Genomic DNA, 21,760 nt, shown 5'->3' with positions numbered 1-21,760 from the left:
GGGAACATGTTTAAACGCATTTCCATGGGATACCTTGATAAGACCATTAGGATCGAATCCTTGCCTTGGTTTGTACCATCCTAGATGATACCATTCAAATTCCTTCTCTGCAGCTGCAAAGGCGACCCAACTGGGGCAACTATCATTGCCAATTCCGAATGAAAAAGTAATCCTTGTCTTACCTTCGAGTCTCATTATTCTATCATAGTGCTCAAGTTGCCTAGCCAATTCCATCAAAACTACCTTGTCGGGTGGGTATCTTGGAAGCCTCTTGGAACAAACTGTGTTTCCTGCTACTCTAATGTAGGTGAATTGCGGAAATTGAATGAACCAACTCCCATATTTCTTTATCTTTGCTTCTGCTTCCGATGAAAGTCTCCCAACAGGTGTCCCTTGTAATACCTTTACTGTCTTCATGGCAAAGGCATCACAAAACATCTTGTAATCCTTGTTGTTGTGCAAATGGAGCTGTGGATAGTATTCATGCACCAAATATTGCCTCGACCCATTGCCTACTTCCCCTAAGGCCTTAAGTCTCAAACTTTTATACAATCTAGCAATTAGGTAAAACAGATAGGATCCCATGTAGAATTGCTTTTGGATGTGCATGGTTCTTAGTTGCAACTCTAGATTCTCGCTTATTATCCTAGCCCAATCAAATCTTCTTTTTCCTTTTTCAATTCCATCAATAAAGAAGTACATCCAATTTTCGAATTGCATACCTTGAGTTAGGCCCATGATCCGGCTAAGAAGCACAATGAGATCTCCATATTCTGATTTGAAGTTTGCCACGGTGAGCCTTGATGATTTGGGGATTCCTTTCTTTCCCTCGTGTAACCAATCCTGTTTTAGATGTGTGAAATAAGCTTCCTGATTATCCTAAAATGATTTGGCCGCCTGATCCATCGTCACTATTGTCATGCTCTTGTACTGGGGAATGTCAAATGCTTCTTCGATTGCTTGTCCGCCAATGTTGGCCAACACCCTCTTTCCTTCATAAAAAATGATGGATTTACTGATCAGATCAAACTTGGATGTGCACTCCGTAACCACTTCTGGACAAGACAAGGTAGGAGGAAAAGCTGCTGTGTGTACAATTCCGCTCCTGTATATCTTTTTTGCCAAGAGGGATTGTCCTTCCTTTAGTTTGTCCTTTACCTGTATCATATTTATTGTATTGACATTGGTATCGGTTATTCGCCTCATTTTCGAGAAGAAAGTTGTTTTGGGCATCATATCCTCTTTGTCTTTCTTAGTGTTTGTTCCCTTAGGGTTCTTGCTTGCACTAACATCAACCATCTTAAACACTTATTTTTGCCCCTTCGTTCTAAGTGATATGGACTACCCTTATCGATCTCCAATCTTTTCTATCGATGGATTTTACACTTATTTCTGCCTCGCCAAGTCCTATCACTACACTTATCAATCTCCAATCTTCAACCTAGGGTGGGACTAACACTTATTTCTGCTTCGCCGTTACCTTAGGATGCACTACACTTATATCTCCCAACTTCATACCTAAGGTGGTCTAGCTTATTTCTGCCTCTTCAAATGTCCTATCATGGATTCTATCTTTATCAATCTCCAATCTTCAACTTAGGATGAGATGATGAAGTGGTGGATGATGAATGCAAGAAGAACCAAGGGAAACAAAACTAGAGAAGAGCAAAAGAGAGAAATCTGCTTAAGGACCCCTTTCAACTCTAAATGATTTGAAATTACCTTTACCAATAGTCAGATCTTCTTTTTGGAAATTTGCCAAACATGGGGAATTTGCTTTTAATCATGAAAAATCGCCAATAGTGCAGATCTGCCCTTAACCATGGAAAATTGCCAAACATAGAGATCTCTGCCATGAAGAAACTCGCCAACGATAATGTCAATCTGCCCTTTCAAAATCGCTCAAGGAAGAAGAATTGTGCTCCAAGTCAAAATCACCAAATACGATGAAGAGGAGGAATGAGGAATGAGGAGGTAAGAGGAAAAGACTTCCTCTTATACCACATTTGCTTGCCCTCCTTAGCTGGTCGACTAAGACCCTGGGAGCAAAAAAAATATTAATTAGAACACCAGTCTGACTCCCAATTAAATGCTTAGCCCAAAATTAATTCTGCCAAGATGAAATTTACTTTTTAAATTTCCGGTTAGACCAAGATTGCAAAAATAAAATAAGTAATGCCTTGGAGATGTTAAATGTTTCCATTTAATGATGATTTAGTAATTAATATATCATTAAAATCAGATTTGGTAAGCCAAAAACCATTTTTTCAATATTAAATTACTAATTTCATTAAAAATTAAAAAATTTCAAGGCAAATTTAATCCATTTAATGCCAATTTTTGCAATTGTAATCCAAATTGACTTTGCTATGCCATTTTAATTTTTCGAGAAAAATAAATAATTTCTTTAGAGCCTAAAATTGATTTTCCTATAATTGATTTTCCTATTTGATTTCATCTTCACAAAAACAATTAAAAATTTCTCACCGATGAAATTCAAGATTTTCCAAAAACCTAAATCTAACAAAATTTCATTTTCTGAAAATTATTCAAATTTATACAATTATATCCGAATTATTAAAAAAAAAAATGTCTAAGTACAAAATTTACAATTTTACCCTGCCAAGTGTTGTTCTTTGAAATTTGTTTGGCCTAAGGATGAAATTAGTTGTTCTGGAAAATCAAGTTGAAATCGGGTGAAAATAAATCTAACCCTCTCCCGTCTGGCCTGAAAGTGTCCGAGACTTAAAGTTTTCAACAAATCAAATCAAAATTTTTGGACAACTTCAAAAAATTTGCCAAGGCGACCGAAAAAAGGGGGTCCCCAAAATTTTGGGGCGATGGTGTGAAAATCTCACAACAGATGCTCCTGCCCAATTCTTTTCTAACAATGCTTCCACCCCTTCGACATGTTTCTTGCAAGGGAATTCTCCATAATTAAATTATAAATTATTTAATCATAAATAATCATAGCGGTTAACTTTCATCTCAATTCCATGAATTAGTGATTAATGATCAACTAGTATGTTATCTTCACTTGAAATGTAATAAGCTGAACCTTATATGGACAGCCAATCTGCTGAAAGGACCCTGATAAATTCTATAAAAAAAAAACGGATCACGTACACCTGGGACTGTTCTGGTATATTGTAATGATTGTCTCAACTAGGCAGAGCCAGTATAACATTCTTCATTATTTCAAAACAAGATAAGATATATAAAATTCCAGACTGTTAATGATCCAGCGCCCCCCCCCCCATACTCTGCTATGCGGGTATTTATTCAAACAGTTGGCAACCTTCTCTCATTGATTACATGAAAATAATTAATCACTCAGAATATTAAGGAGACAGTTTAGAATCCTGTGTTTAAAGCAAGAATCACCGTAACCAAAATACTGACTTAAGGTTCACATTACAGTCATGCGTTTATAGTCATGATTTAAGCAAACAGGGATAAATAAGAACCTGTGAGTAGTTCCCTACACTGCGGGGGCGTTCCGGTTGCCACAGAGCATCGAATTACCCGACCTTCGATGTGAGAGACTTCACATTGCGTAAACCACTCCAACTTGGCGCTGAACTGCGGACGCCCCTCCACGCTATGAGAGCCGATACAATCACCTGGATTCTGTTACTCGTGGGCGTATGTGCAACCCGAAACTCGGGGTGAAGGTCCCTCCAGTGATGAACGCAGGTAAGCTGCTGCGTGCTGTGGTCTTAAACAATATAAATGAGGAAGTTCAGACCCGATATGAGGCAGAATAGACGCCGTTTCAGAAGCTTATCACCCACGTATTCTCCATTCTATACACTGCTTCCGCCGGTCGTGGATTCCCCTTAGACGCCACTCATTCCTTGTCACGCGACCGCCCAGCTACTGAGAATTAGATGACTGCTGCTTACCCAACCCCAGTGAAGACTGAGACTCGGGTTCCTCTAACGCCTGCTGTTAACCGGCGTGATAGACTGTCCTTGAATCGCAAACTTGCACTATTGTGATTCTTATTTAATGCTAAGGTGGCAGTTTATGGGGCTGCGTCCAAAACCACCAATACTCTTAAGGGATTTCGTCCTTAAGAATTACCCAGTCACATTCAAGCAACCAGAATATTTATCTGAACATTTAATATCAACTTCATGGTGCCAATCCCAATGTAGGCTCTCCCTTTTATAACCTCGAAGTGAGGGAAAAGAGTTGGCATGAGATATGTGGGATAAAACCCACTGTTTCGTCCTGTAGTGACTTAAGTCACTTTATAAAGTAAAACTTTAATAAACATAAAGTGACTTTATAACTGAATGTCCAAATTAATATCAGATAAACCTTTAAATTAAAGTTCTCCATGTGACTGGTAAAACATCCTGATTGATGCCGTTAATCTATCCGGATGCGGAGATAGATTAACTCGGCGCCGACACTAGCGCGGAGAAGGGGACATGACAGTCCTCCCTTCCCGGGATTGCTTGCCCTCAAGCAATCTCAAAGCTGGATGCTGCAATATAGACTCGCCCTCCCATGTGGCGTCCTCATAAGGCAAGTCCTTCCACCGAATTAGAAATTCCCTGACAGTTCTGTTTCGCAGCTTCCTCTCTCTGCTTTCAATTACTTCTTCCGGCATCAAAATAAGCTTACCCTCTTCATCAAGCGGGGGTAAAATCTCAGAGGGCATAATTCGTTGTCCCACAGCTTTCTTGAGGCACGAAACATGAAACACATTGTGAATCCGGCTGTCACCTGGCAGCTCTAGCTCATAAGCAACTTCTCCTACCCGCTTGGTGATAGAGTATGGTCCATAAAATCTGGGCTTCAGTTTCTCGGATCCACTCTTCTTTAAGGAGCTTTGTCTGTAAGGCTGTAGACGTAGGAAAACTCTATCCCCAACCTCAAAACTTCTCTCGGTACGGTGCCGATCAGCGTACAATTTTTGCTGATTCTGCGCCTGCTGGATATTATCCCTGAGTGCTCGAAGGATATCCTGCTGCTCCTCAATCCAATCTCTGGCTAACGGTGCCCTGCTGTCTGATAATGCCAAATCAACAAAAGAGAGAGGCTCGTAACCATAGAGAGCACGGAAAGGGGTCATCCGAATGGACATATGATAGGTGGAATTATAGCAGTGTTCTCCCAAATACAGCCACTTGACCCACGCTCTCTGCTGTCCTGCAATGTAGTTCCTCAAGTAACCTTCCACCCACTTATTCACTATCTCGGTCTGCCCATCAGTCTGTGGATGGTAACTTGTGCTCGGAGTCAATTCTGTACCAGTTAATCTAAAAATCTCCTGCCAAAAGGTGCTGAGAAACTTGCTGTCTCTGTCACTCACAATGGTTTTGGGCAAACCATGGAGTCTAAAAACCTCTCGGAAAAACAATTCAGCCACCTGAGAAGCTGACCAATCTGCTGATATCGCGAAAAAATGTGCATATTTGGTCAACCTGTCCACCACTACGAGGATGCAATCCCTACCTTGGACCCTCGGCAACCCGGTAATGAAATCCATAGAGATGCTTTCCCATCTTTGGGCTGGAATGGGAAGAGGCTGAAGCAATCCTGCCGGAAATCCCTGTTCTGACTTGTTCTGCTGACAAGTCGGACACTCTCTAACATGCTGAAGAATATCATCCTTGAGCCCTTTCCAGGAGAATCTTTCTCTGATTTGCTTGTAGGTTTTGAAAAACCCTGGGTGCCCTGCTGTTGGTGCATCATGAAAGGTGCGCATAATATCCTCCTTTAATTTAGAATCAGGTACTAGGTAAATTCTGTCCTTATAGTAAATGATATCGTTCAGCACCTTGTACCTCTCATCCTGAAGTATACCATCCATAATCTGACAAGCGTGTGCATTTTTGGAATACTCCACTAGTAGTTGTGATCTCCAATCCGCTGAAATTTCAGAAATGGTGTAACAATCCAGCACTGGTGGCCTACGAGAAAGAGCATCCGCAACAGTATTATTTTTCCCTTTGATATATTCGATGTCAAAATCATACGCTTGTATCTTCCTGACCCATTTCTGCTGTCTTTCGTTCAATTCTTTCTGTTCAAGGAAGTAACGTAGGCTGTTATGATCTGTTTTGACTGTAAATTTACTTCCCACCAAGTACTGTCTAAATTTTGCCAATGCATGCATTATGGCCAGCATCTCTTTATCATATGTGGAATACAATATCTCGCTGCCTCGTAGTTTCCTGCTCTCAAAAGCGATGGGGTGCCGGTCCTGCATCAACACTGCCCCTATTCCGCTTCCCGATGCATCACACTCTAGAACAAAGGGCTTCGAGAAATCCGGAAGTGCTAGTACTGGGCATGAACTCATCACCCGCTTCAGCCTATCAAACGCTGCCATAGCCTCTTCTATCCAAGAAAAAGCCCCTTTCCGAGTCAAATCCGTAAGGGGTGCAGCAACCTGTGAAAACCCCTTGGCAAACCGCGTGTAATATGAACAAAGACCTAGAAAACCACGTAACTCTGATACATCCTTCGGTGGTGGCCAATCCAATATCGCTCGGATCTTCTCCTGGTGCACCTTAACTCCCTCAACTCCAATCACATGACCCAAGTAGAGAATCTCAGTCAACCCAAACTCGCACTTAGATTCCTTCGCAAATAAAAAGTTCTCCTCTAATATGCTAAGAATCTCCTCCAAATGCTGTATGTGTTCCTCCCAAGTTCTGCTGTAAACCAATATATCATCAAAGAATACTAAAACACACTTCCTTAGCTGTTTCTTAAAAATATGGTTCATGCAAGACTGGAAGGTGGCTGGTGCGTTAGTGAGCCCAAAAGGCATCACCAAGAACTCATAATGTCCGTAATGGCATCTGAACGCTGTCTTGTGCACATCTTCTTTCCGGACCCGGATCTGATGGTACCTCGAGCGAAGATCTATCTTGGAAAAATAAACTGCCCCATGTAGCTCATCTAACAATTCATCAATTCGGGGAATCGGATATCTGTTCTTGATAGTTCTCTTGTTCAGGGCACGGTAATCGATGCACATCCGAAGGGTGCCATCCTTCTTTTTGACCAATACTACTGAAGATGCAAAGGGACTAGAGCTGGGTCTGATGTGTCCCATATCCAAAAGCTCCTTAATCGTCTTCTCTATTTCCTCTTTGTAATGTCTAGGATGACGATAAGGTGTAGTAATAACAGGTTTAGCCCCCTCCTCAAGCTCAATAATATGCTTGAATCCCCTATCTGGAGGAATCCCAGGAGGAATATCCTCGAAGACTCTCCTGTGCTTGTCAATAACTGTCTGGATGTCACAGTGATATCGCTGTCCTGTACCCTGAATCTCCTTGGACGAGATAAAACACTGAGTGGCCCACTCTAAATCCTCATGTCTCAATATAGCCTCCATCCTGTGAGCTGAAATCATCCTGGGGCTGCTATCAGAAATAGCTTTAAGGATCACCAATTTATCACCCTGTAGAAACTCCAACTGCATAGTCACATGATCAAATGTATACCTACGAAGAGTACTCAGCAACTGTCTGCCCAAAATAGCATCCAACCCATCCAGATCAACCACATAAAAATCAGAATCTAGAAGATAACCATCAAACTGAATCTGAAGCCCGGTTACCTTCTTTGTGCACCTCAAAACATCTCCACCCGCTACCTTAACATCAAACTCAGGTATGGCCGCTGTTTGTAATCCCCTCCTAGATACCATCTGTGTGCTAATGAAATTATGCGAAGCTCCTGTATCTAAAAGGCAAATAATGCGCTGGCCTCTAACAACCCCTTTCACCCTGAAAGGATGACATGCTGGATCACTAGATAGGGTAGCTAAAACTGGAGATTGCTCAGGAGTAGTTTGTTCCTTTTTCCTAACTTTACCCATCGGTTCTTCATCTTCCTTCTCATCTTCACTACCCCTACTGCTGTCCACTTCCCGTGATTCTTCTACCTCTTCCTCCTCTTCAGAATGGATCTCAATATAGTGGATTTTGCCCTTTCCCAAGCATCGGTGATCAGGAGTCCAAGGCTCCCTGCAAGTAAAACATAACTTCTTCCTCCTTAATTCATTACGTGACTCAAAATCCAATCTGGGAGTATTTGTTTTCTGCTGTTTTTTGTTCCCCTTATAAGAAGTGGATCCCTTATAAGAGTTCTTAGGAGGCTGCGGTAATGAAGGAGTGTCCAAATCATGAGCCATCTTAATGGCGTCATCCAAGGTGTTTGGTTTTAGGACTTTGACCAAACCTCTAAATCTGTCCTGTAACCCTTCTGTGAATAACATCACCTTGCGTTGCTCGGACATGTCAGGTACCATTACTGAGATCCGCTGAAACTCATCTATATAATGATCCAGAGTCCCACTCTGTCGTAATTGAGCCAAATCTCTGTAGTAAACCTCTATGTCTTTCCTGTCAAAACGGGTAATCAGCTTGGAGCTGAAAACCTCATATGAAGTGATGAGTCCGTGATCTTGAGTAACTAGACCGTGGTGCCACCAATCATAGGCTGCTCCTTCAAGATGCATTGTAGCAAATCTGATAGCCTCTGTTTCTGCCATGGGTTTGAGAGTCAGATAAGTATCTAATTTGTGAATCCATGCTCTCGCTGTAGTTTTATTGCTGCCATCAAACGTGGGAAGTGTTAATTTATTCATAGCATGTTTAAGATCCCTGTTCTGCATCCTGGGCCTTCTATCATGACGGATTTTTTCAGCTTCCCTCTTTTGATTCAAATATTGGTTAAAGTTCAGGTTTTGCTTGATCTGATCCGGAAGTAAGTCCCACTCATCATAAGTAGTTATAACATTATCAGCTAACAAGGCTGGAGTTTCAGGATGTGCCACTTCTTCTTCAGCGTTATTTCCCACAAAAACAGGCATCAAAGGCCTATCTGTATTCCGAGTATGTGTCCTTGCTGAACGGGGTGTTCTTGCAATACTACTACCCCCACTATGGTGGCTGGGTGCTCTCCTATTAACAGGAGCTAACTGCTGCATGGCACCTGTGAGCTGTTGTAATGCTGCAGCAATGTTATTTTGTCCTTCCCTGATAGCTCGCATGGTCTCCATTACTTCCCTGTCCCTTGCTTCCTCATTATGTGCCATAGGAGAAACCTGTACTTGTTCCTGAACCTGTTCAGCTCTAATCGTTTGTTCAACCTGGATTTCCGGTCCAAAGCTTATAGCCTCATCAACCGAATAACTGTCTTCCACTACCAAACGTTCTGAAGACTCAGTCCTTTCCGGCTGAAGATGACGGAATGTATACTGCCTTTTACTCATTCATAAATCTGCAAATAAAGTTTTCCACAGGCTGGCAGGACCTGTAGCTCTGATACCACTGTAATAAGCTGAACCTTATATGGACAGCCAATCTGCTGAAAGGACCCTGATAAATTCTATAAAAAAAAAACGGATCACGTACACCTGGGACTGTTCTGGTATATTGTAATGATTGTCTCAACTAGGCAGAGCCAGTATAACATTCTTCATTATTTCAAAACAAGATAAGATATATAAAATTCCAGACTGTTAATGATCCAGCCCCCCCCCCCTATACTCTGCTATGCGGGTATTTATTCAAACAGTTGGCAACCTTCTCTCATTGATTACATGAAAATAATTAATCACTCAGAATATTAAGGAGACAGTTTAGAATCCTGTGTTTAAAGCAAGAATCACCGTAACCAAAATACTGACTTAAGGTTCACATTACAGTCATGATTTAAGCAAACAGGGATAAATAAGAACCTGTGAGTAGTTCCCTACACTGCGTGGGCGTTCCGGTTGCCACAGAGCATCGAATTACCCGACCTTCGATGTGAGAGACTTCACATTGCGTAAACCACTCCAACTTGGCGCTGAACTGCGGACGCCCCTCCACGCTATGAGAGTCGATACAATCACCTGGATTCTGTTACTTGTGGGCGTATGTGCAACCTGAAACTCGGGGTGAAGGTCCCTCCAGTGATGAACGCAGGTAAGCTGCTGCGTGCTGTGGTCTTAAACAATATAAATGAGGAAGTTCAGACCCGATATGAGGCAGAATAGACGCCGTTTCAGAAGCTTATCACCCACGTATTCTCCATTCTATACACTGCTTCCGCCGGTCGTGGATTCCCCTTAGACGCCACTCATTCCTTGTCACGCGACCGCCCAGCTACTGAGAATTAGATGACTGCTGCTTACCCAACCCCAGTGAAGACTGAGACTCGGGTTCCTCTAACGCCTGCTGTTAACCGGCGTGATAGACTGTCCTTGAATCGCAAACATGCACTATTGTGATTCTTATTTAATGCTAAGGTGGCAGTTTATGGGGCTGCGTCCAAAACCACCAATACTCTTAAGGGATTTCGTCCTTAAGAATTACCCAGTCACATTCAAGCAACCAGAATATTTATCTGAACATTTAATATCAACTTCATGGTGCCAATCCCAATGTAGGCTCTCCCTTTTATAACCTCGAAGTGAGGGAAAAGAGTTGGCATGAGATATGTGGGATAAAACCCACTGTTTCGTCCTGTAGTGACTTAAGTCACTTTATAAAGTAAAACTTTAATAAACATAAAGTGACTTTATAACTGAATGTCCAAATTAATATCAGATAAACCTTTAAATTAAAGTTCTCCATGTGACTGGTAAAACATCCTGATTGATGCCGTTAATCTATCCGGATGCAGAGATAGATTAACTCGGCGCCGACACTAGCGCGGAGAAGGGGACATGACATGAAATCATAATGACTATCTATCTTACCATTTTGCCAGATTATAACAAATTAAACTGCCAACTGACTTCATGTGAACCTTAATGGCTATGCTTCAAATTAGGTCAAAATTTGGGATGTAACAATTATGGCATACTAAGGAGCATTTAGAGCAAATAGACACATGTTGAAAGGGAAATTTGACCATACATACACGTGTGGAAGGAGAAACATGACCGTACGACCGTACGATAGAAGGCAGGCGCTATATGAAGCACACCTTATGGCGGTGATAGAAGGACAGAGTCAGGACACTTGAAACCACCATACGGTCACCACAAAACAGAGCCGTACGACCTATCAAGAGATAGCTTGTTAAAGGAATACTGAAATACCACTATACGGCTTGGGATTCGAAGCAACCATTGTACGACACGACCAAGGTGAATAGCATATGAAGGAGAGTTAATACCGTACACCGTACGACATCCTAGCACGACTTCAAGGGTTATAAAGAAAACATAAGCAATCAAAACACAACTATATTGTGTATCGTACGGAATTAATGGAAACACAAAGAGAAGCAGCCATACAGTAGAATGGATCTCAAGTTATAGAGTTGTACCATTAAGAAGAAAAGGTGCACTGTAGAATGTGATGAGGTGGGATTAATTGACCTAACGGTTTTTATCTCTTCAAAGAAAAACAACAAATAAGTGGCATTTATGCATTCAGCCGACAAGAGAGCTTGGAAAAAGAAATTGGACGAAGATTCAATGACAACTGCAACCATGAATAGGAATGTAAAGACTTTGTCATCTGGAGTCTTGGTAGCAGGAGGAACAAGTACAGGACCAAGCAAAAAGAAAGTGAAGCAACCAACACAGTTGGCAGTGACGGATAATCCCACAGCTCAGAATGTTGCATTTGAAGGATTGAATGGAGCAGAATGCAATAAGTGGTGGTAGGAGACACCTAATAACCATCCAACGAAGGCAATCATTCAGAAGGCACAGGTTGAGTGGGTAACATAAATGCCTGTATTCTGTATAAGAGATTATGAAGTGTTTTTACGCCTCATGATAGAAACGTATGATAGGTTCTCTCGAATCAGTACATTTGCTTACCTTGGTTGCAACTTGGTGATATCATTTAGACCGGCGGACTTCACACGGGTATTCAGGATACTTGGTTATACACAAGTGGGAAGGAAAATAGATAGCAAACCAAAAAAGTTGAGTCGGGAGGTAAAGACACAATTGATATAGCTGGTATGTGGGGGTTTGACATAGGCAGAGCAAGAAGCTCTCATGAACACATCGAGGGGTAGAGGATTGAAGAAATCCAACGTGCAGGAAGGTCATGACGTTGTCTTATGGACGCTGTGAAGAGTCACCTCACAGGCTCTAGTCGCGTCTCAGACATTTCATTTCTCAGACATTTCATTCCCACAGGTGGCGATGATGAACGAGATTTTGCATGGAAGAGTGTGCGACTAGGTTGCATTGTTGGCAGAACAAATGTATGAATTTATGACATTACAACACAAGACATTCTACATGTCGCTTTATGCCACAGGGCTATTCTTGGAGGCATCAACGCGGATGATTCCCAACGATGTACTGGAGACCAAACCGGGACCACTCGCACCAGGCGAACCCTCGATTATGCAGTGGAGACATCTTGATACACTTGGCACCAAGACCACGGTCGGATAGAAACGACCGAGACTAGATAGTGGAAATACTGACAGTGGTTGTGAGGAGACTTCTTCTGAGGAAAGTGGACCGATGGGGAGGAGGAAGAGGATGAGGAGGTAGAAGTAATTACAGCTACACCGTTGAGATTCCCACGGCCTACACTTTCAGCGACCACACACTTGGCTTTCGTAGGTATACATGGCATCCCAGGGTTTGGTCAGTTCAGGCAACTAGTAGTGATAACTCCGACTTCAGTTGCGATTCAGCCCGCAGCGGAGACACAAGCTATTCCTGAGGCATTAACAGAGGCACATCTGCCACCAACAGAGACAATTGTTCCAGAGGTAATGATGGAGCTTGCTTGCGAGGTTTTACCAGAGGCTGGGGATGAGGTACTTGCACTTGATGCAGAGATGAAAAACTTAGGGAGGAGTAATGGAGATACCGACAGGTGATGGTTGGAGGACGCCGAGTTCAGATGCAGTGGTTATGGTGGATATGACATTGTTAGCATTGCTTGAGCTAGACTGAGAGAGCAAAACCTAGAAGTTGAGCACGTACCTGAGTACGAGGTTCCACCGTACCCCAGTGCCTCGAGTTACATACATGCATACACCTACGCAAGAAGTAGTTCCAGAGGAAGACCCTTTACAGGCACAGGTGGATGGGCCAGAACAGAATGATTGACTACCACATAGCGTTGTTGAGTTGATGGCAAAAACAGTAGAGAGGGCTATGGGTGTGCAGCAGTAGCCTCCAGTAGTGCCAGTAACACTGATGAGAGAGGCATTCTTCACTGATATAGTGGCTCTAGCGACCTGGGCTCTCCAGGTAGTGGCCTCTGCAGAGATACAGGCTTTGGACTCAGTGGTAAAGCAGTTGAAGAGAGTGGTATCCTTCATAAAGTTAGGATGTCTGACGGCCTTTACAGTTTGTTTTGAGGAACAGGGATGGCCGAGTGTGGAGACTGCAGAGATGTGCCAGGATTGGGCCACCATGAGAGATCCAGGTGTGGAGAGCTGAGTGGAGGTTTTGACTTAGGAGATAGTCGAGATACATAGGGATGCATATTGCACCCTTCGAAGGAGCCAAGCATATCAGGTAGCAGCAGAGAGGGCTCGAGAGGAGTCAGCTACCAGGCTACCTGTGGAGAGGGTAGTCTGGGAATCTGAGAGGGCAACCTTGATAGCCAGACAGATTCAGCTGCAGAAGGTGTTAGCGAAGAAGGAACAATTAGTAGCGGAGAAAGAGAGAGAGCTGGGAGAGATTGCTGGGATGATGCAGTCAGCTTTGGAGCTTCAAATGGAGGCTGAGGCAGAATTGAAAGTTTGGAAGGAGCAAGCGTATAAGCTACAAGCAAAGTTGAACAAGCTTAGGGCACAAACGATCACTACACCAGGGACACATCCCTCTTCTTAGTATCTAAACATGGATGTAATCAATTGTTTGAGTGAAATTTGAGATTTTTATTTTGTTGTCCGGAGGCGACTTTACTTTTTTGGGGGGATGATGTTGGTGGTAAATTCTATATTGTAGCTGACGGGTAGAATTGTATCCGAAAGAGCGTATGACGGTTGAGTCACCCCTTCGGGAAAGTATATGTACACCATCCGGAAGGGACTTTGAAACATCATTGTAATCTTAATAATCAGATTGTAAGCATTGGAGTGCATATTGCATATATGAATAAAATATCTTTTCTGTGTTATATCTTACTCTACTACATGTGATAAGTATCCTTTTACCTTGTACGGTAAACAATTCAGCTCACAAGTTTGTGGTGAGTTGATTCGACCAGCCACAGGATTCATGAGTCTTGGTGAATGACTTGCTGAGTTTTCTAACTATGCTATTATTATTTTGTTTGGATGTGCTGGCATTCTCCAGCCTGTATAGATTGTATACAGTTTGTGTAGAAATTCCTGAGAAAGGTATTTTACTTTTATGGTTTATGACTTTGTACTTATCTTATTTCCAATGCTATGTTGTGCTCTGCTTGCTGGCATTCTCCAGTCGGTCTAGATTGTTTAGAGTTTGCGTAGAAATTCTTAAGAATGGTATTTTACTTTTATGGTTTGTGACTTTGTACTTATCGTATTTGCAATGCTATGTTGTGCTCTGCTTAGTGTATCTACATTGATTTACTATAAATGAAAATGAAAACAAAACAAAACCTGATTAATCTTGTCTCTTTTTTTCTTCAAAAGATGTTATGATTTATACTCAATCACCATCTGAATGAAAGTATCTTTTTTCTGAACTGGTCCTGTTTTAAAAAGTAATTTCGTATGGACTTTTGGAAATTTTATTCTGGTCCTCCACTGTAGTAAATTCACTCTCCATAACATGACTCAATGGAAACTTTTGGTAAATGAAGCATGAGAGATCTTAAAAAACCACGTTCGCTGTCCCATTTCTATGGCACATATAGTAGTCAGATAATTCACACATTGACATGTGCTTTTTCTTTCGGTTTCTTCTCAACAGGTTTTCTCATTGGCCAAACTATATAGTGGTCCTCAACATATGAAATATGGACATATCTTTACATTTTATGAGGAATTCTTATAATGTAATTTTCACATGGGTGCACAGGATTAGACTATTTTATACCCCCATATTCTACAGCCAATGTTATTCTCCAAACATGGAATGAACTTTGGGTTGTGGGTAAGATTTTTTCTTAGGACAGCATACTTACATGACAACTGTTCTGTACTTTTATTCTATCATTCTGCTCATAAGTCGTATCCCGTCTTTTAGACTTTACTTTTGTGGCATCTCGTCTTTATTTCTGCTTTTTAATAAAGGTACTTAGTAGGCATCCTTGACTGTCAATGACATTTTGCGATTGGCCAATCATTGTAGCTTCATATAGTTTGTAATCATTCATGGATACTAATTTGATGTTGTTGATTTATAGACAGTATATAAATATGCTGTTTCTTATTATTTTAATTACAGAAATAGTGGTTTTCTCTATGGTTTAGTAATATCTTATTGTTATAATTATCCCACTTACAAGTTTTCTATTGAAATAGAAAAATTAGAAGGGAAAAAAGAGGGAGAGGAGATCATCTATATAGTGAACTATTGATGATTTGATTTTTTGTGAATTCTATAGTCTGCATCTCAATTTCTCCCCAGGAAAAAGGGAATGGTAGTGAAAGTATTAATATATTTAATTTTTATGTTTTGCTTTCTTTGACTAAATTTGTGGTACCTGTATCAAGTGGATTCTCTTTCACTTCAAGGTATAACTTGTTGATGGTATTGCACTGTAAACAGGAAGGAGCATCTGAGGAGGATATTAGCCTTCTTCCAAGATACAAGTTCCGGTCATATGGTGGATCTGAAAAAAATAATGGAGATAAATCTGGGCAACATGGAGGAATTATGAATTTATGTGGGGGAGAATCGTCAAATGATCGTCCTCTTTCTGCAGAAGATGCTGTGAGTGCCTTTGCCTATGATATTTTTGTACATGCAATAACCTCTCTTACTGACAGATACAACATTTTGTTGAACATTTCTTACATCCTTAGAGATATTTCTTTTCAGCCTACTTTTATTCTTGATGAAGTTATTTTTCTGTTTTTAACAAATTAACAATCTATTTAGTGTTACATCCTGATAACTTGATCATATTAATGTTCTGATTTTTCAGATTAGACAGATCTAAAATGCATGTAATTTCCTTCATATATGGCCTCATGATAAATACATCTCCCTAGAACAGATCAGTGATTTGCTAGGCATATTTATATGCCTTGTATTTGACTATTGTAGTTAATTAATAATTAACTATTAGTTAATGGACAAGGGCGCTCATTTGTAGAGGAGTAGGTTGTTTCATGGAGGGCCGACCCAGATGGGGTTGTGTCTTATGAAAAGACAAGTCCCTTGGTTAATATATAAGTAGGAGCAAGATTGTGTATAGATAACACAATACAATCTTAAGTCTGCTCTTCTAGCAACCTGCTCCTTGTCAATTTAGTACAGAAATAAATTATAATTTTCAGAATTTATTGCAGACTTCCAGAACAGTAACATTCAGTCCAGAATTGTAGTAGATCGATTTGCAGCAAGGTATTAATTGTCCATCGGTATTATATCTTCAGAATTTGCAAAAAACTTACATCTAGATTGATGATGAATGGGCATGTGTCCTGGGTTGACATTACTGGGTTTCTGCAAATTGTTTAAATTTTTGGAATGTTACTGAAATGGGAAGCTGTGTATATGTTTCCCGACGTGCACTGCATATGATATAATTTAATATACAGTTTCAATGCTGTGAATGATTTACCCATGGCTAAGTTTTGAAGACATTAATTAGCCCAAATTTTAAATCTTATTAAAAGAACTGGTTAAAAAATAAAATGTAACATCTTCTAAAACAATCACAGAATGGATGAGAAAAGACAGCCTCCAATGGTGGACAAGGCTGGAAGAAAGGGAGAAATTGGAAATCGGTCGATAGGGCAGGGAGTGGTGGCAGGAGGAATGCTATATGAGGAATTGAGCAAAAAGAAGAGTAAGAATGGTGGGAGCAAGACATAATGAAGGAGAACAAATTTGCCAAATATTGCAGTCAAAACAGAGATTGGTTGAGCAGACAAAACTACAGCCGCAGCGCCACTATATATGATGGTAATCGCATGAGCACGAGCAGCACCCCAAGCACAATTGGGACCTTGTGCTATGTGGCACCTGAGTGTGCTGATCATAAGTTAAGGGGTGCGGAGACCTCTGCAGGTCATGGGATCATAAAGGAGCTCTAGATGGCTAATTTGATATCACGGGCAAAAAATCTGGTGCACATGTGAAGATTTTGTAAGGACCGTCCACCATTACCGTGAAGTTTTTGTTGTCAGTGTGTTTTCTTATGGAAAATATCAATCCAGGGAAACAGTTTTAATCTTCCATTTTCTCTATTACCACCATTGTACTAATGGCCCCAGCACCATAAATAATACAAAAACTTTCAGATTATTAACTGACAGTCTATATTAGATGAGAATAACCTGCCGGAATTAACATGTCAGATGCTTCTGAATGTGGATGAAAATATAATGTAATATAAAAAATCTGAAAGACACCAATAATAATACCCAAATCCTATTATCACGAATATTTGTTTCGTCTGAATTTTATTATAAATCTAGATAAAAATATGAGAAAACACATTTTATTTAAAAAGTAGACTCATGTTAATTTGAAAATATTGTTCATGTCTAAGTTCAGATGTTTTTATAGCATTATTAAGGATCAAACTCTTTATTAGATGTAGGCATAAATTTTATTGGACTTCAGTTAACAACATCCATATCTCATTTTTGAGAGAATTAGTAAAGATTTTTTTACTTATAAATTCTTCAGTCCCCCTATTAAAAAATGAACATTGACAAATGCTTAGCCAATTGGATGTGCTCAACCAAAGTTCCTCTTATTTTCTAACTGCGACAAAATAACAAGACAGATGAAACAAATATAGACAGACATAAATTTTTAGATGCTCAATTCTTTAATATCAAAAGAAAAGTGAAAAGTTTTACAACACATAATGTAGGGTTAGCTGTTGTAGATTGTCAAACATTAGATTTTTTTGTACAATTTTAAAATAAATAACAATTAATTTTAACATCATTCAAATGATGCAACAACCAAACACCCCTTGAGAAAAAAGATTACATTAATTAACTAACTTCTCCAACATAAATGTCACCTCACAGATATGATCTATGTAAATGGTTTAGAAGGTAATAGACATAAAAGTATTACTCCATAGTTAAACCCACTCTTTTTGTAACTCTATTTGCAAAACTTCAACAAGTGTTGTACCTTGTGAACCATTCGTTAGAAAGCCCCTTAAGCTCACCAATTGATAAGTAGGAGATATCTATTAAGATAATATCTTATACTTTCTATAATAGTCAACTACTTGTTTGTAGTCTGTCTTTCAGTCTAGATAGGAATGTTTCCTATCCCGTCTCTTTTTTCTTCAGTCCAGATAGGAATGTTTCCTATCCTGTCTCTAGTTTTGTTTCTAATTCCGTCTTCAGTCTACGTTATTAAAGTAACAATGTCCTTGTAATTCTTTATAAGGAACACATTTGTTCCTCTGTTTATCAATCAATCATCCGGAAATCCGTTAATCTGCCAACTCTTCTTGAATCTTGTAACATGGTATCAGAGCTATAACATCATAATTTTGTTTTTCAAAATTATCTGGTAGATTTTTTTCGCGATCTATTCTTCGGTCTTTTGGTATCGTGCTCGCGTTAAGGAATCGCGTGTTCTGGACATAATCAGTCACCCTTGCGCGAGTTGATACCCTCTGGTGATCCGCCTCTTTCGGTCGTCTGCAATTTTTCGAACGCGACCCAGTTATTTTTTTGAATGCGACCTATGTTGTAGTTATTTCAAACGTGTGTTGTCTCCATCTCTCCTCGCGACCTGGTTATTTCGAAAGCCTCTCACGCAACCTATGCATTTTGTGACTGGTTATACTTTGTGCTCGGCTATATACACACGCGACCTAGGCATTTCACGACAGGTGCGTTTGTATTGCGCGACTGGTGCGGCTGGAGAAACCCGCGTGTGGACTGTATTTTGCAACTGGAAGTGACGTATCTAGCCTCTTCGAATATCGAAACACCGATCAACTTGTTCTGGGTGTTAAGCAGCGTCCGACTTCTCCGGGTCTTGATCAAGATACATGGGATCTAAACAATCGGGAGGCAGTAATGCTTCTCAAACTATCCGTAGCTGATGACCAGCTTTCTCAGATTCCATCCGGCAAGATAGCTGCCGAAATCTGGACACATCTAAAAGGTCTTCATGAGACTTCCGACAAGAGCAGAGCCTTCTTTCTGAAAAACACTCTGTTTTCTATTGTCATGGATGAGCGCACCTCGCTCCAGGCACACCTGAATCGGATTCAGGAAATCCGTGATCAGTTACTTGCCATCGGTCGCAAGATGGAGGAAGAGGATATTGTGGTAATTACTCTTCGGAGTTTACCAAAATCCTATGAGTCGAGACTCTCAACATCACATCTACTGGTGTTGATCTAAAGTTCACTGATCTCTGCACCCTGCTGCTTCAACAAGATTGGTGGAAACAACAGTTTGGTAGCAGCTCCAGTTCCACCTCCACTGAGCAAGCCTTTGTTGCAAAATCCTTTCAACAGAACATTGGCAACCATCAGTTTTCTCAGCGTTCCCAGCATCAACCTTCTGCTCAATCCTTGGATGGCTCTACGAAGCAAAATGTACAGTGTAATTACTGTCACAAGTTCGGCCATATGAAATTCGAGTGCCGGAAACGTTTGGCTGCCCAAGCAAGGCAAAATGCTTCCCAGCCAACAACACAAGTTGTCGAGCTTCCTGATCAAGGCGAAGCTGCATTTTTCACCTTCTGAATTTGTTCCTATTTTTTCTGGGTTTGTTGATTTTCTCTTCAAAAATCATTTCAAGTTGTCTGTAATACGCAAGGTTGCGTGAGATTTTGGGTTTTACCGTTTTTTCCACAAAAACGAAGTTTTGTAATTGCAACTTATTTTGAGTCATAGCACTCTTCTGGCAAAGCTTCTTGGTTTCCACATTCTGTAGATCCAGGGAGGGTCTCAGTTATCACAGAATGTTCCGACATCCGTACGTTGACCATTAAGGGAGGGTATTAAGATAATATCTTATACTTTCTATAATAGTCAACTACTTGTTTGTAGTCCGTCTTTCAGTCTAGATAGGAATGTTTCCTATCTCGTCTCTTTTTTCTTCAGTCCAGATAGGAATGTTTCCTATCCTGTCTCTAGTTTTGTTTCTAATTCCGTCTTCAGTCTACGTTGTTTCTTTTAGAAACAACTTCCTTGTAATTCTTTATAAGGACTACATTTGTTCCTCTGTTTATCAATCAATCATCCGGAAATCCGTTAATCTGCCAACTCTTCTTGAATCTTGTAACAATATCTCCCATGGCAAGACTACATTTGTTGTCATGAGAAAGCATAACAATAATATATATTATATCTAATTTAAAAAATACAATTTTTTATTTATAAGTATTACAATATGTATATTATATGTAAAATGTATAGAATATTATCTTTATATTTACTAACTTATAGAAAATGATATATATAAAGAATAGAATGATGATAATAATATATTGGGTGAGACAAAGACTGAGAATCAATGAGCCAAAACGTTGAACTATAAAGTGAAAAGCTAGTAGATTATCATTTTTTTTGAATTTGGGATTAGAAGATATGTAAGAAACTATAAAAGCACCACCATGAGGTTTTTCAATTGATGCTAGAGAGAGGAGAAAATATTTATAAGTAAAAATCAAACTGCAATTTATATTACATTTTAATTATACATTCTTGGTATTATAGAATTGTACATATGGAATTTAAAATATTGATACTAATAAGATGAAGATTTTGGTTGAGATAGAGATACATAAGGAATTTTAGATGTATTTGGAATCAAAATACATTCAAAACAAGGAACTCAAATGGATCACATCTATACAGCTTTGAAGAATCGCAATAGAAGACATCCATAGTAACACAAAGAATATTGAAGTTATATTCATGATTACCAAAAGCTTATGAGTTGTTAGGTTAACTTCTTTTGTGTAATCAATTAAAATGTTGGATTGCTAAAGTGTGTTGTACATTTGTGTATGATGAAGGCAGGAAAATTATGTAATTGTTTTTTAGTGTCCAAATATGACATGAGCATGCATTCAAATTTAATATGGGTACTCTATTGAAAGGCCTTAGCAAGATTGTCCACATATCTTCGACTTCCTACACGTGCACTTGTCCACGTTATCAGGGCACACTGTAGAACATATCCTCAATTGCGCTTGACCTCATCATCAATACTCAATCCGTATGACCTCGTTGTCTGTTTGCTACTCTCACAGTCTTTATAGAAACAATAAACACAATAATAAATGCAACATGTTAATCTCTCAAATGTTCTTACAATGCTTAGGATACTCCCCCAAAGAAATACCATCAACATTTGTGCTAACACCAATATGGTGAGTGAATAACATCAAATGAATTATTCATTTGCATAGACACATCTTGCTGTGGCTTGATCAGCAATGGCACTAGCTTCATTTTGAAATGAGGACACAAGAATGGATGGCCTTTTGCGGCTGGTTTATTGCCACTAGTAGTTGAAGACATAGATGATATTTTTCCTTTCTTTGAAGCCCTTCCACTTCACAACGGACGAGAAGAATTTGCCCTCCTGTAGCTTCATCTCCTTGCTTTTGTTCTTGAATGTATTGTTTCACAATTTGGTTTGGAAGGAAGGTTTTAGGTAGCACTCCGTCAACTCTTGGCTTCCCTGTACAAGATTT

At 40.0% G+C, this 21,760-nt stretch overlaps 1 protein-coding gene across 3 annotated transcripts in view; it reads left to right on the top strand.

Moving 5' to 3' along the window:
* The window catches only part of LOC149531994 (E3 ubiquitin-protein ligase At1g63170-like), a 75,438-nt gene that overhangs the window by 35,680 nt on the left and 17,998 nt on the right, over positions 1-21,760 (top strand). For all 3 annotated transcript variants that reach the window (XM_089809429.1, XM_089809428.1, XM_089809430.1), the window contains one exon: positions 15,662-15,826. In XM_089809429.1, the coding sequence (XP_089665555.1) occupies positions 15,662-15,826 (165 nt within the window). The remainder of the gene's footprint in view (positions 1-15,661; positions 15,827-21,760) is intronic.

The sequence above is a fragment of the Cupressus sempervirens genome, chromosome 11 (genome assembly GCF_028749045.1).
Source record: "Cupressus sempervirens isolate cs-2001-9-10 chromosome 11, ASM2874904v1, whole genome shotgun sequence".
NCBI classification, from domain to species: domain Eukaryota; kingdom Viridiplantae; phylum Streptophyta; class Pinopsida; order Cupressales; family Cupressaceae; genus Cupressus; species Cupressus sempervirens.
This window is presented reverse-complemented; position numbering and strand designations above follow the sequence as displayed.